General features: G+C 29.5%; 2 protein-coding genes and 2 pseudogenes across 2 annotated transcripts; all 4 read left to right on the top strand.

Moving 5' to 3' along the window:
• Nucleotides 1-429: 429 nt before the first annotated feature.
• On the top strand, nt 430-5,662 carry LOC149884637 (uncharacterized; annotated as a pseudogene).
• Nucleotides 5,663-6,762: 1,100 nt separating this feature from the next.
• LOC149884638 (uncharacterized) lies at nt 6,763-13,074 on the top strand (annotated as a pseudogene).
• LOC145193472 (uncharacterized) lies at nt 7,947-8,994 on the top strand. Its single transcript, XM_090096237.1, has 3 exons — nt 7,947-8,274; nt 8,383-8,667; nt 8,804-8,994. Exons 1-3 carry the CDS (start codon nt 7,992-7,994, stop codon nt 8,992-8,994), a joined length of 759 nt encoding a protein of 252 aa, XP_089952363.1. The 5' UTR covers nt 7,947-7,991.
• Nucleotides 9,083-10,678, top strand: LOC149884639 (uncharacterized). Its single transcript, XM_090096236.1, has 3 exons — nt 9,083-9,247; nt 9,322-10,372; nt 10,515-10,678. Exons 1-3 carry the CDS (start codon nt 9,083-9,085, stop codon nt 10,661-10,663), a joined length of 1,365 nt encoding a protein of 454 aa, XP_089952362.1. The 3' UTR covers nt 10,664-10,678.
• Nucleotides 13,075-14,244: the final 1,170 nt, after the last annotated feature.

Here is a 14,244-nt window from a genome sequence, read left to right on the forward strand (position 1 = left end):
TACGATGTTCTGGAAAACTCTATACATTTCTCTGCTACTTAAATTATTGCACAAGTCGGTTTAATGACTTAAGTTATATACAGGATATATATATATATATATATATATATATATATATATATATATATATATATATATATATATATATATATATATATATATATATATATATACATACATATAGTTAATAAGATTACATAAAATGCTAAAATTCCTTCATAAATAATATTTCAAAGTGGTTTGTGCGTGACCTTTTTCAATATTTTAATGGAATAAACGTCATTTTAGTCATTAGTAGGCAAAAGTTCATTCATTTTTGCTACAGGAATTAATGTTTGAGAAAAAAAATCAAAAAGTCATCTCCCTAATATATATATATATATTACATATATCATCAAACGATCTAAATTCATTACAATAATACAAAAAATGCCTTCTGTAAAAAGAACTAGACGGTGCAATTTATATGGTGGTAGTCCTTCCGATCTTTCTATTACAGACCTAGCATATTAAGGCGATGTAGCAAGATTTTTCTGCAAACTGAGAGATTTAGAAGGCATTAAAGACAAAAATGTCATTATTCAAAGAACACTTTGCAGTTTAAAAGAAGATTGGTTTAATTGTAATTTCAAATAAGTTTTATTACCTGAAAAAAGTTTCATTGTTAAACTGTCAAGGTTTTATAACAATGTTATTTCTTGGAATGGAAATAAGATTAAACCTTTGACCAAAAAGTTATTGGAAAAAAATTAAAATAAACTGTTTGACCTGCTAGCATGTAACTGCAAGCTTGAAGCTCTTCCCTGTGATAACAGGAATATCAAATGCTTTGGTTGTTCAGATGTGCATCTTTACTGTAGTTGTGTTGGCAGTAAAAAAGTAAGTTATGAAAATTGAGAATAGTTTCGAATTGGACTTTGCATAACTTATTTAATTTTTATTTGATTGATAAGTTTATTTTTGATATAAAGTTATGTGTTCCACGAGTTATTTTTAAATAGTATTTAGAACCACAAAATATTATTTAGATTCCTATATAAGAGCGCTCCTATATAAAAGACCAAAGGGTGAAAATTGGTACTAAAGGAAAGTTTCAAATAGGAGGTATTGATAACTCTATGTTATAAAATCAATTCTTATGAAATAATCAATGGTTATGCATTTAAGTGTAAAATTTGCATTGTTGTGAATTTCGATTTCTGTAAACTTCCTTATCATCATTAAGTCACACTAGATCCAAGCACTATAACACTACCCACTATCCCAAATTTGCATTAGAGGTATTTAGATATGGAATATCAGATGAAGCGGGGGCCGCCATAGCTAATGCTCTACTTCAAGATATTGCTCTTCTCCATCTAAATGAGGTTATTAATCCAAGTAAAATGAAGAAAGAAAAAGAACGAGTGTGTTCGCATTAGTGAATCCAAATCCGGATTTCGGAATTTCGGAATTCCCAATTTCCGTCAAATTTTGAATTTTTAAAAATCCGGAATTCAAAAACGCAAAATCCGGATTTTTCGAATTTAGAAGTTCGATTATTTAACTCTTATTTTGTTTTTGAAGTTATTTAGAACTGTTTTTATAAAAATTTCAAAAAAAACTTTTGTTTTGAATTTCGAATTTAGAAGAACTTTTACTATAGATGGCAGCATTGTGTACTTTCATTGTTATAAATTCAAAAAATTTGAATTTTAGTAGGCTTAGGCTACTGCAAATGCATTAAATTTTTTTTTTTAAATGAAATATTAACATTAAGAAATTAAAATGTATGCAGAGCAGACAAAGTAAGCCATTATATTAATTTTATGTTTCAAAAATTTTGTAGACTTACAATGTTATTGTTTTAAATCCCAACCCAAGTATGGTAGATAAATCTGAAGAAACTTTTATGGACATTTCAAAAGAAAGCTCATCAAATTCTGTGTGGAAACATTTTCTACGAGGGAAAACAAATCAGGTGGCGAAATGCATGCAATGCAAGCAAGTTTTAAAGATATTGGGTGGATGTACAACTCCCATGCACACACATCTTCGTTCTAAACACAACACAGTTTTAAACAAGCGAAAGTTTGATGAAAATACAACAGCTTCTACATCTGACAGTAACGATAGTGTTGTGAGCACAACAAAAAAACGAACACGATCATTGATTTTTTCAAGTCAAAAAAAGATGAAACTTTTCCTGCCGTAGTAGCTAGAATGATTGCTTCTGATGGTTTACCGTTTCGTGTTTTTTGTACGTCAAACGATTTAAGAAAATGTTTAACAATGCGTGGATTCGGTGATATTCCAAAATCACCCACCAGCATACAGAAAGTCGTGATGGATTATACTAAAAAAATTAAACAATTGCAAATTGCTGAAATTAATCAATTAAAAAAGAATTTATGCTTTAGTCTAACATTGGACGAGTGGACGTCCTCTCGAAATAGACGTTATATGAATGTTAACGTTCATGGGTCGAAAAATATCTGGAATTTGGGTCTTTCTCGAATTAATGGTCGATTTGCGGCTGAAAATTGTGTAAAATTGTTAGAGGACAAGTTAGAATCATTTCAGTTAAATACAAGGAACGATATTTCGTGTATTGTAACTGATGGTGCTTCTATGATGCAAAAAGTGGGTAGATTATTACCATGTGAACAAATTTTGTGTTTTGCTCATGCAATTCAGATTGCAATTGTAAATGTGATCTACAAACAAACAGAGAAAGAGGTAGATGAAGATGATTATGAGATTGTCCTAGATCTGGACTCTGATGAAGAAGGTTTAAGTGATGATGAAAGAATGCAAGTGAGGACGAGAAATGAATGTGATGTAGAAATTACTGAAAAGTTTACATTGCGAAATGTAATCATGAAAGTTCGGGTAATTGTTCGAATGTTTCGACGTTCCCCTTTAAAAAATGAAGTGTTGCAAAAACATGTGAAGGAAGTTCATGGAAAGGAGTTGCAGCTATTGCTTGATTCGAAGACTAGATGGAGTAGCCTGATGTCCATGTTAGAACGTTTTAATCTTTTGAAAAGTTCAATCAAAAAGGCAATAATTGATATCAAAGCGGATACATTTTTGAATGATTCAGAATGGAATATAATATCTACAGTTTCTAGAAATTTGAAGCCTATAAAATTAGCCGTAGACGCGTTATGCCGTCCTGATGCAAATTTACTTTCTGCGGATGCAACATTTACGTTTGTGTAAGTAAATTTTGATGAGAATGAAGAAATTGGCCGTGAAATGAAAAAAGAGTTTGAAGTTCAAATTAATCGAAGAAGAACTGTGGTATCCGATGTTCTTCAATATTTTCATAATGGGGGTAAAACCAAAATTCACAATAACATTTTGCGTCGCTCGAAAACTGAAATAACCAAAATTATCATATCCCTAATCCAAAGACTTAGTGGTGAAGTAGCATTAGAAATAGACCCGACAGTATCTGAGTCTACTAAAATGGATGACGATAAACCTATCGAATCATTGGAAACTCAGTTATCCTTGCAGGAAATTCTTCAGCAAAAGATAAAGGAATCACTCTCGGAATGACGGTCAAAAGTTCTACAAAAATCATCGATTCATTCCGAAATTCGCAGTGAAATGAAATTTTGCGATGAAGGGGGATCCCGCGGAATGCTTTTGGAAGATCTTTACAAAAGTTTATTAACAATTCCACCAACTAGTGTGAGTCAGAGCGCGCTTTTTCCGCTGCAGGAGCATTTTCAACAAAAATTCGATCAAGGCTCAACGACAAAACATTGGATGCTTTGTGCTTTTTAAGAAGCTTTTTCAAAAATCAAAATGAAAATTGAACTTTCATTTTGCAATTTTATTTATGTAGTTCAAAAAAATTTTAATATGAAATATTTCCTTATTTTGTAACTTGTTTTAATTTTATTGTTTTGAACTAAATACATTTATGTTAAAAAATAATGTACTTTCTTTTTTTTATATTTTTTAAATTCTTCTATAATAATTCCGGAATTAAACCGGAATTCCGGATTTCATCTCCTGTAATTCCGAAAATCCGGAGTTTAGTTTTTTACAAAAAAATGGATTCACTAGTTCGCATGCTAGTTTTGAACAATCTAAGATTTCAAATATAAAGGCAATAGGTTTGGATAGTAAACGTAATAAAAGCTCATTGGTTTATGAAGAGAGAGATATTGATGGTGAAATAAAACTTTATAAATCTACCAGCACTGTAGACCACTTGACATTTACAATTGAATCAGGTAAAGGCCAATGTTATCTCTTTAGTTATGATTTTTTTTTTTTTTTTATTTCACTAAAAATATATCTTATTTTAATCAAGGCAAGTTGCAAGGCCAGTAACTAAAGCACATAGATGTACCTAAAGAAAAAGGAAAAGATCATGCTGAATTTACCTGTGATGTTCTCAAGGAGTTTAAAAGCGATGAAAGTATCAAGGCAATAGTTTTAGACAAAACAAATATTAATACATATATTTTTTTTACCTGTCTGAAATATCAAAAAAGTTAGTATATAAAACTTCAGTTAAGATTTATAGTTGCATATTAATGTATCATTGTGTTTTTCAGTTAAGTTTTATAGTTGCATATTAATGTCTTCCACATGATAATGAGTTACCATTGCGTCATTTTATTTCTAAACTTGATGGTTCTTCCAATAACCGAAATAATTATTCGGGTAGTAATAACACTATTTTAAGTTCCTGTTAGTGATCATATTAATAGTAATATTATTTATCACATTTTTATTGCTGCTTTACTTTACTTTTTTCTGATGTATTTTATTATAAACTAATATTTTTGTTAAAATATTTTTTATAATATTAATATATTTGATTAAATAATAGTGCTAATATTTTAAAGGACCAGTCGGAAAATGTTTAACAGATCCATTTCATTTAAATTTATATGTTGACTTCATACAAGTTGAGACAGAAATTGAATATCCTTCTCCATCTGTTATAAAAGAACTCTCTAAGGATCAAAGAATGCTACTAGAATGCAGCATTGGAATTTCTAGAGGGTTTTCAAACGAAAAGTATCTAAAAAAAAAAATTCAAACAGTATATACTCCAATATGGTTCAATATCAAAAAGTTAAAGAGTTTCACCGATAGACCTAAACTAGTTTTACAATTTATTCAGCGAATTTTGAAGCTGGATACTGAAGTTCAAGGTATTACATTGCCTATTATTTATAGAAACTGCTTTTGTCTCCAACCTGAGAATTTTATTGCTGCTTTACTTTATTCTGAAGAACAAGTTTATAAAACAATTGCTGTTATAAAAATTTTAGAAACAAAAAAAACTCCTATCGAGGAACCTAAAAATGGATTAAAAGATGGTATTACGGTTAATTCTATTCCAAATATTGATAGTAAATGCAAAAACTGGTAAAAATCAATAAATTTGTATTATATAGACTGTTTTAAGCCCCCTTGTGTCGAAAATATATCAAATGAGGAGCTTTTAAAGATGATTCCTAATCGAGGAAAGGCTTCCAACTTTCCGTGCCACTCACAAGCAGTTGAAAGAGCAGTGAAATTGACTTTTGAAGCTAACAGAAAATCTATCAACTTTAAGAAAAGAAATGCTATTATTCAAGCGAAATGCAAAACTCGAAACAAGCGTAAAATTTTTAATACAAAAAAGATTATGTGTTGTAGTTGTTAATATATTTTTTTGATATTGATATCGATTTGGTTAAGCATTAAAATTTTAATATATTTAGTACTTTACTTAAAATATAATGTGTACTTAATCCAAAAAAGCATAATCAAATGTGTCTTTTTGGGTGAGGGGGAGAGAAGGATTGTAAACACCTGACACGCCTTTTAGTCGCCACCCTTAATAATAATTTTTTTCTTTTGCTTCCGTAATTTAGAATAAACCCTGGTAAATAGTGCTAAGTTATAGCACTAAAGTACAACAACAGTATTGTTTATGTTTAAATCCGTTTTTCAGTTAACAGCTAATGTTTATTGAAAACCGCTTATTTAAATTATGATAACAATTGTTTTCTCACACCCTTTAAACACCCTTAAACACACCTTTAAAAACTAAAAATATTTTTTTTATATTTTTGGTTCATATTAGCAATACATTAAAGTTTTGTGCCCAATCCCTATCAAGTATTTGTTATCTTATCTACTAAAGTTAATACTTTTAATGATAAAATTTGATAAATACAAGTGCAAATAAGATTGAATCCGTAATACCTGAAGCTTTTATGTTTTGCATATTATGTTTTTATGGTCTAATGAAAGTACTCCAGCTTGAAATAATTTCATTTTCCAAAAAAGTTGAAAATCACTGGAGTCTACTATCGTATATAGTCTACTATCGTATATACAATGTTAATATGTATCATAAATTATGTAGTTTATTGTATGACCTGTCTACTTTTAAAACCACGTAAAATATTTCTGCTTTAATTCAACAGGTTTTATTAGACCCGCAAGCCGCCGCCAGTAGCCGCTAGCCGTCGCCAAGCACTGCTTTATTTTTAGCCAGCTGTGAAAAATGCCTTCGCCAGCCATGAAAATAAGTAGCCATAGCCAGCCGTTACAATCATAGTTAGTTAATTGATTTAAATCTTTAAATTAGTTTATGTCCAATTTTTTTTTTAATTTTATCATATCACCTATCACCAATCGCTTCGTAATATAGTTTTTGGTTTAACCATGGAATTCCATGAGTCTCGTGTTAATATACCGTATGTTCGAATACCTTAATTTTCGCGCTATAAAAAAAAGTCCCTTGCAGTCCGAAAACAGTTGTCAATGTTTATCATTAAAAAAAAGAAAAGTTGTCATCTGCGCAATTCAAATTTTAAAATGAAAAGAAACAATCATTCTAAAGGTCCGAATTATTATTATTGTTTGTATAATATATATATATATATATATATATATATATATATATATATATATATATATATATATATATATATATATATACAGTTCGTGAAGGAGTAAATAAGTTTGTTTCCATTGAAAAAAAAACTGGAACAATTTGCTTGCTCAAGGATCTGAGATGGATTCCTGTGTCCAACAGCAAATCTAGGGCTGCTACATTCAAAGCATGGGACTTCATGGGTCAACTAATCTTGAAAGATTCAAGAAACCAAATTAATCAAAATTATTTGCTTAATAATCAGTTGTACTGCAGATACTGTTTCGAAGAGCAATCACGTGTCGATGAAGGTCGATTATCAAAGGTATATGTTACTTCAACAATGACATCTTCTGGTAACCATCTAAACCATGCTGTTTTTAAACATGGAAAGAGCAACCAGTTAGTTCTAAAATTACTAATTGGGTCCGTACTGTACAAAATAATAAACCAGCACAAAGTCAATTTGAATTCAACAGAGATCTTTGTCTGTTAATATGTTTAGACCTTAAGCCATTTAGTTTAGTTGAAAGATCTGGTTTTAAAAGTTTTTGTTAAAAAAAAATACAGCGTTTCAGCCTCCATCATCTGACTGTATATCTCACAGTGGGCCTGAGCATGCTCAAAAAAAAATTTTTGTACCCAATTTTTTCACATAGTAGGTCTGAAAGGTGTTACTTTTCTCAACTCAAGTCTGTTAAAATTAAAATGTTTGAACGGGGGTTTTTGAAAAAAAAAGTATTTTCCTTTTTATGAATTTTTTTATAAAAAAAACAACAACAACAAAAAAAACAAATTTATATACCTTATATAAAAGTAAACATTCATTTCAAATACAAGGAATGCTTACTTTATATACTTTATACAACATATATATAGTATTTTATTGGTACTATACATTGCAGTAAGAATATTATTATGATATCATTAAAAATAGTTAATACACTTATTACTATAACTGTTCTATACATCATACTGTCTATACCAACATTTATATAAAGTTATGTAATCTAACAAACCAAATAAACTTTCATCTAGCCTTATGTCATTATTTTTAAATTCATTTATTACTTTTTAATAGAAAACAAACAAAATAATATTTTAAAAAATGAAACCAAAAGAACACAATGATTTCATAAAACTAGTGTGTCTTCTGTGTCTTTCTAAAGAAAAGAAAGGAAGCCCACAATTTAGGCTTATCAAACCAAGAGAGTATTGTAAAATGAATATAGATTATGAAAGTATCATAAAAAATTATTGCTGGAAAGAATATAATTTTGGAAATAATAATCTGCCTAAAAAATTATGTCCTTCATGCAGAAGAAAACTCATTGGACTAGAGGAAAAAGATCCCAGATACAAACCATTTAGTTTTCTACCAAAATACGAAAGTAAGTAATATAAAAGGTTAAAAAATTAATGTATTTAATCTCAGATAACTTATGCATTACTGTAACCTAGTAAAACACAGTATATTAGTTATAAAGATTTATCTTTAGGCTTGAACACAAGAGTTATGAGAGGAGCCAGATGCCAATGCTTTATATGTAAAAAAGGTCGCGAAACTATTAATAGTAAAGAAAATAAGACTCACTTAGTGCCAAGTTTCATGCAAGTTAATAAAGAACTAGAAATAAATTTGGAAAGAGACCACCAGAAAGTCAGGCCGATCTGTATGTTCTGCTTTAAAGAAACAGGAAAAGGTTTGCGTCATCCATGCAATAAAACACAGAGAAAGAAAAATTTGTCCAATTTATTACAGGCTGCATCACCTAAAACTAAAGGTATAATAATTTCATAATAATATTAATTATAATTTTATTATTTTTATTATATATATTATTTAAAAAGAAAACAATTTTTAATTTATTTTAATAGAAAACTAAAATATTGTCATATATTTTGTAAAATTTTTTTTAGAAAGAGTTGTATCCTCTACTCTAAAACATATGGCTGGTAAAAGTGACAATAAAATCAAGCTAAAAACTTATGGCCGGTATAAATGTCTGGTTTATTTTACCAATACTGAAATTAAGAAGCCACACTTTGGTTTAGAAAAATTGAAAATGCTGCAAAATAAAATTCATGTTAGGCAAGAATTTAATATATAGTTTTTATTTTATGATTTATAAACCTATAAATTATATTTAAAGTTACAGCAAATCAAATAACTCAAAAATTATTTTTAGCGACAACAAAATGTTAGACATTGCTAAGTTTCTTAGGTACGAGACCGGGGATAGAAATTCTGTTGCAAGCAACTACAGAGCTGCAAGAGTTACAGAAAACTCATTGCTAGTTCCTTTATTCAGTTCTGAACTTTTAAATGTTTTCACAAAAGATAAAGTTGGAAATTCACATGAGGTAGTCTAATGTTTTATGAATGGTTATACATTGATTATTAGTTTTATTGATTTAATCAAACAATAATTTTATAGTTTATTGAACAAGAGGTTCCTGGGGTAATTTGCAATGATGTAGAGAAACTGATATCTATGGTAATGAACCACAGGAAACTACTACCAAATGAGATTGATATTAAAGTGGGAATATATGGTGGACAAGGCTTTTTAAAGTGTACTGCCTCTATAACATACAAGCCTGATGAAAGAGATCAGGAAACTCCTCAAAAGAGAATAAAATATTCAGAAGGCTATGAAAAAAAAGAATTTAAAGATTCCAGTGTTTTTAAAACCCTTATTCTAGCAATTGTACCTCACATGGATGAAAGTTATGTAAACTTAAGAATGCTTATTGAAAAGCTTAATATAGGATCTTTAGACTACTCATTGTCAGAAGATATTAAAGTTCAACTACAAATGGTTGGAAAGCAATGTGCATCTTCTAAACACCCGTGTCCATTCTGCGAAACTGAGATACCTTTGTTGCCTAAAGCTAAGGCAAACACAATCAGTTCTTTGCATCAATGGCACCAAAAATGGTTTGAAAATGGTTCTAAACTTAGTCAGGCCAAAAAATTTCAAAATAGCATTCATCCTCCTCTTGTTACAGGAGATCCTGAGAAAAAAATTGTTGAGATAATAAACATTCCTGGACTACATATTCTACTTGGTATTGTTGACAAAATTATTTCCGAAATTGAAAAAAATATGTTTAAGAACAAAGAAGATGGTTTTAACTTCATGTCAGTCTATCTTAAGTCCATTAATCTTGGCGGAGTATCGTATCAAGGACAACACAGACTTGAAGGAAATGCTTCGAATATATTTTTAAAAAAAGTTGATATTTTAAATAGATTTTTTTGTACACATGGTCTTGGTATTCATGGGGTCAAATATATAAAGGCGCTAATATCTTTCAAAAAGGTTATAGAAGGATGTTTTGGGAAAACATTGTGTAAAACTTACAAAAATGACATAAAAAAATTCTCAGATGACTACAGAAACTTAGGAGCCAGTGTAACAGTTAAAGTTCTAATTGTTGAGCAACATATTGTAGAGTTTATTGACCTTAAAGGGGGCACATTTGGTAAGTGTTTTTTTACAGGAAATATCTATTAGATAATATTGAATATTTAGTTAAATATGGACTATATTTTTGCGAAAACTTTATTTTATATTTAAACAAATTTAAAAAAGCTTTAAATTGTATTATATAAAAAAATATTTAGGCCTTGCTTATTGGACGGAGCAGGCGTTGGAAGCAGTACACCAGGATTTCAAGCAATTTTGGAACCAAAGAAAAATCGGGCAGTATCATCCAAATTATTCCAAAACATTAAAGAATGCTGTTGCAGCATACAATATTGCGCACTTTTGAAGTATATATAAGAGTTATCTATGTAAATTATTTTTAATAAGTACTCAATAACTCTATTTTGTGTTGTGGATATCGAAGCTTTTTAAATGAATAAACTTAATAAAAACATAAATAAGATGTATATATTTTTTTAAATAGTCGATAGCTCTGCAGACTTGATGTAATGTACAAAACATTGTTATATATCTGTAATATTATGCACAAATATTCACTAATGACATTTCATATTTTGAGATTTTTCTTTTATTATCAATATATGAACAATACTGTTATAGAATTACTAGCTTTAATTATAAATTAATGTTTTTTATTATTGATATTTAAATTCTTCTATTATATCTAAACATTTATGAAATATTAAAGACGGCATAGATAGCAATTCATGTTATTTTTTGTGCTTTTTACTGAGAAATTCTTAAAAAGGAAAATACTTTTTTTTTCAAAAACCCCCGTTCAAACATTTTAATTTTAACAGATTTGAGCTGAGAAAAGTAACACCTTTCAGACCCACTATGTGAAAAAATTGGGAACAAAAAATTTTTTTTGAGCATGCTCAGGCCCACTGTGATCTGGATCAGCCCTAAAAAATGTTTATACTTCAGTTAAACAAAGAGTCTTAAAAGTTCTACAATCATGTGTAAGTGGAACTTTGATGATGGATGGTTGGACTGACAAGCGTAATCGTTTACCTTATTTTGGAATTCGTTTAAGTGTTGTGCATGATTGGAGATTTAAAATTTTCACATTGGCTGTTCAGCCAGTGGAGTCGCACACTTCTGAGCAACGTTATCGATTTGTTAAAACTGTTTTAAAAGAATTTTTACCTCAAGATAAGCATTTTTTACTATTTAACACAACTGATGGTGCAGCTAATATGGAAAAATATCAAAGCTATTAGGCCATGAACGTATAACATGCACGGCACATGGAATTCATCTGCTTTTAACCTCGGATAGCTTAAAAAAAATTCCAGAATTAACTTTACTAGTAAGCAAATGCAAAGAAGTAATAAAAGCTTTACATTTTAAGGGATATATGCTATCGAATGAAATTGAAACTGTGAAAGACGAGGAGTTGTTCAAAAGAATTACAACTCATGTTGACGAGCTAATAGCTGATGAAGAGAATCCAATTCTGGATTTTGAAATTGAAACTGAAAATGTAAGCATTCTTCCACAAACACAGTTAACTAAATCTGTTAGTCAAGCTGATGAGAGTTCACTTGAAGAGTATTCTGGAGAGTATTCACTTCTAGATTTTGACATACAAGCTAAAAATGATGTCATAAAAAGTCATGAGCACAGTTCTTTAAAAAATAGTGTCCCAACAAGATGGAATAGTATCTTGGAAATGATTGAATCTATCTTAGATCTAAAAACTCATGTTGATACAGTGTTAAAAAAAATTGGAAAGTATGATTTATGTTTTCTTCCTGAAGATTTAGAACTTCTGCAAGAACTGCGCAATTTTTTATCTCCATTTCGAGAGCTGACTCTACTTGTTAGCGAGGGAACACTAAATTTATCTTGCCTTCCACTCATGGTAACTAAAATTAAAAATTGTTGCATTGTTCAAGTCACAGATTCTTCTGCGATAAAACAATATAAAAAGTTAGTTAGAAAATGCATTGAGAAACGGTTAGTTGTTACTAATTTAGTTGAATTAGCATGTTGTTTTCATCCAGCAATTCGTGATGTTGTTTTGACGAAGGAAAAATGTGAAATTTTGTTAAAAAACAGCTATGACAAAATAAAAACTTCTTTATTTGGTTCAAACATTTTACCACAAACAGGAACCAATAAAAAGATTAACTTACCTGCATCATACATTGACAATAATCAAAGTAGTAAAAGCTCAAATGCAGCTCAGGATTTTAAAAAACTTAGACTGACTTTATTACAGGAAACAGCAAAATCTTCACTAAACTCTGGAGCAATATTAGAAAATAACAAAGGGTTGCAAGCTGAAATAAATCTTTATCTTACCATTTGTGATAATCAATCACCAGCCTTGCTATTTTAGAAAAATAATGCAGAAAAGTTCCCTATTCTAGCATCCATAGCCAAGGTAGAAGATAATTTCATTTTTTAAATTAAACTAATACTAGTGACAAAAATAACAGCAAACATTAATTTTTTTCTGAAGTTTAATGTTGCTTATTTTACATAGTTTCTATTGTTTCAGGTTTATCTTGCATTGAGCATCGGCAGTGTACCTGTTGAATGGCTTTTTAGCACGACTGGTTTAATTTTGAATGGAAAGAGATCCTCCTTGGCACCATTTCGAATGAATGCAGTTTGTTTCATACACGATAACTATCCAAATGCTGGTCTATGAGCTAAGCCTTGCATTTTTTGGATTAGGACAATATTTATGTTTTTATTTCATTTTGATTAACTTTGTATTTCACATATGAATATTTATTATATGCAAAAGTTTGTTTTGTTTTCGTTTATTGCTGTCAGTATTATACTTGTATATATGTCATTATTATACTATAGATCATTTTCACGTTTTGCTTATCTATATATGCCGATGTATATATGTATATATATATATATATATATATATATATATATATATATATATAATAGCCAGCTAAGCAGCCAAAAAAATCAGGCGGCTAGCCAGCCACAAAAATGTAGGCTAGCCTCTCATGCCATCAGCTAGCCGGTCAGAATGTTTTTTAGTCAGCCATGAAAGTAAAATACTGTGGCTAGGAGGTCTAGGTTTTATACTTAAGTGATCAAGGAGGTCGCAATCCTGTGAAGGCTATTGGCTGCATGATGGGAAAACTAATTTCGAATGAATTAGCTCGCAGTTGTGTTAGAGTGATTTCATCATGTAAATCCCACAAGAAACCCACGTTATATCCCACAAGAAACGTTAATCTATACCAGGGACATTAAATCCCACAAGAAACTTTTCAAATTATAATTTGAAAGCTAGAAACTAAAAAAAAAAATTTTTAATTTTAAAATCGACATTGCGGCGAGGTTGCATTTTTATTGTGTAAAGGTATTTTATATTATTTTAGAGAATGGCTAGCAAGTATGTTAGTACCACGAATAATGTTTATCTTCCTTTATAGAAATAAGATTAAGATTTGTGCAAATTAACGTATTATTAGGATAATATAATGGTTATTTTAATATAGTTCTTGAGTATATTATCTGCAAACAATTAATTGATGCAAGTTTAAATGTTGTCAAAAACCAAGCATGCATGCATGGAACACTGCAGTTTCCCACAAAGTAATGCAGATTTGGAATATAAAGAATTTCCAATTTTCTTTATTTAAAAAAAAGAAAAAAAAAAGGGGGGATATGGGTTTCTGTAACATTTATTTAGGCTCTTAAACTTTTAACTTTAGATTTAATAAGGCCCTTAAGACTTCAGGGACTTACGAACTACATTGAGGAACAAAAACAGGGTATTTATAGAAACTTTTCAATTTTTAATCTGGAATACCACAGTGTTATTGGAAATAAAGAGTCTGGGTCCATTTTTTAAAGTAATATGATCAAAAGTAATATATAAATAAAATAATATGATTCAAAATGCATATAGCCAAACATATA

Source organism: Hydra viridissima, unplaced genomic scaffold, assembly GCF_058129835.1.
Source record: "Hydra viridissima isolate aposymbiotic clone 2 unplaced genomic scaffold, HvirCarnegie_v1 scaffold_8, whole genome shotgun sequence".
Lineage (NCBI taxonomy): Eukaryota > Metazoa > Cnidaria > Hydrozoa > Anthoathecata > Hydridae > Hydra > Hydra viridissima.

What these genes read in the sequence shown, in the direction of transcription:
- LOC149884639 (XM_090096236.1), top strand. Translation starts at nt 9,083, where the DNA reads ATGTTAGACATTGCTAAGTTTCTTAGGTACGAGACCGGGGATAGAAAT. An exon ending in AAGTTGGAAATTCACATGAG is followed by an intron (nt 9,248 to 9,321) that starts GTAGTCTAATGT and finishes ATAATTTTATAG; the next exon opens with TTTATTGAACAAGAGGTTCC. An exon ending in CCTTAAAGGGGGCACATTTG is followed by an intron (nt 10,373 to 10,514) that starts GTAAGTGTTTTT and finishes AAAAATATTTAG; the next exon opens with GCCTTGCTTATTGGACGGAG.
- LOC145193472 (XM_090096237.1), top strand. Translation starts at nt 7,992, where the DNA reads ATGAAACCAAAAGAACACAATGATTTCATAAAACTAGTGTGTCTTCTG. An exon ending in TTTTCTACCAAAATACGAAA is followed by an intron (nt 8,275 to 8,382) that starts GTAAGTAATATA and finishes ATTTATCTTTAG; the next exon opens with GCTTGAACACAAGAGTTATG. An exon ending in TGCATCACCTAAAACTAAAG is followed by an intron (nt 8,668 to 8,803) that starts GTATAATAATTT and finishes AATTTTTTTTAG; the next exon opens with AAAGAGTTGTATCCTCTACT.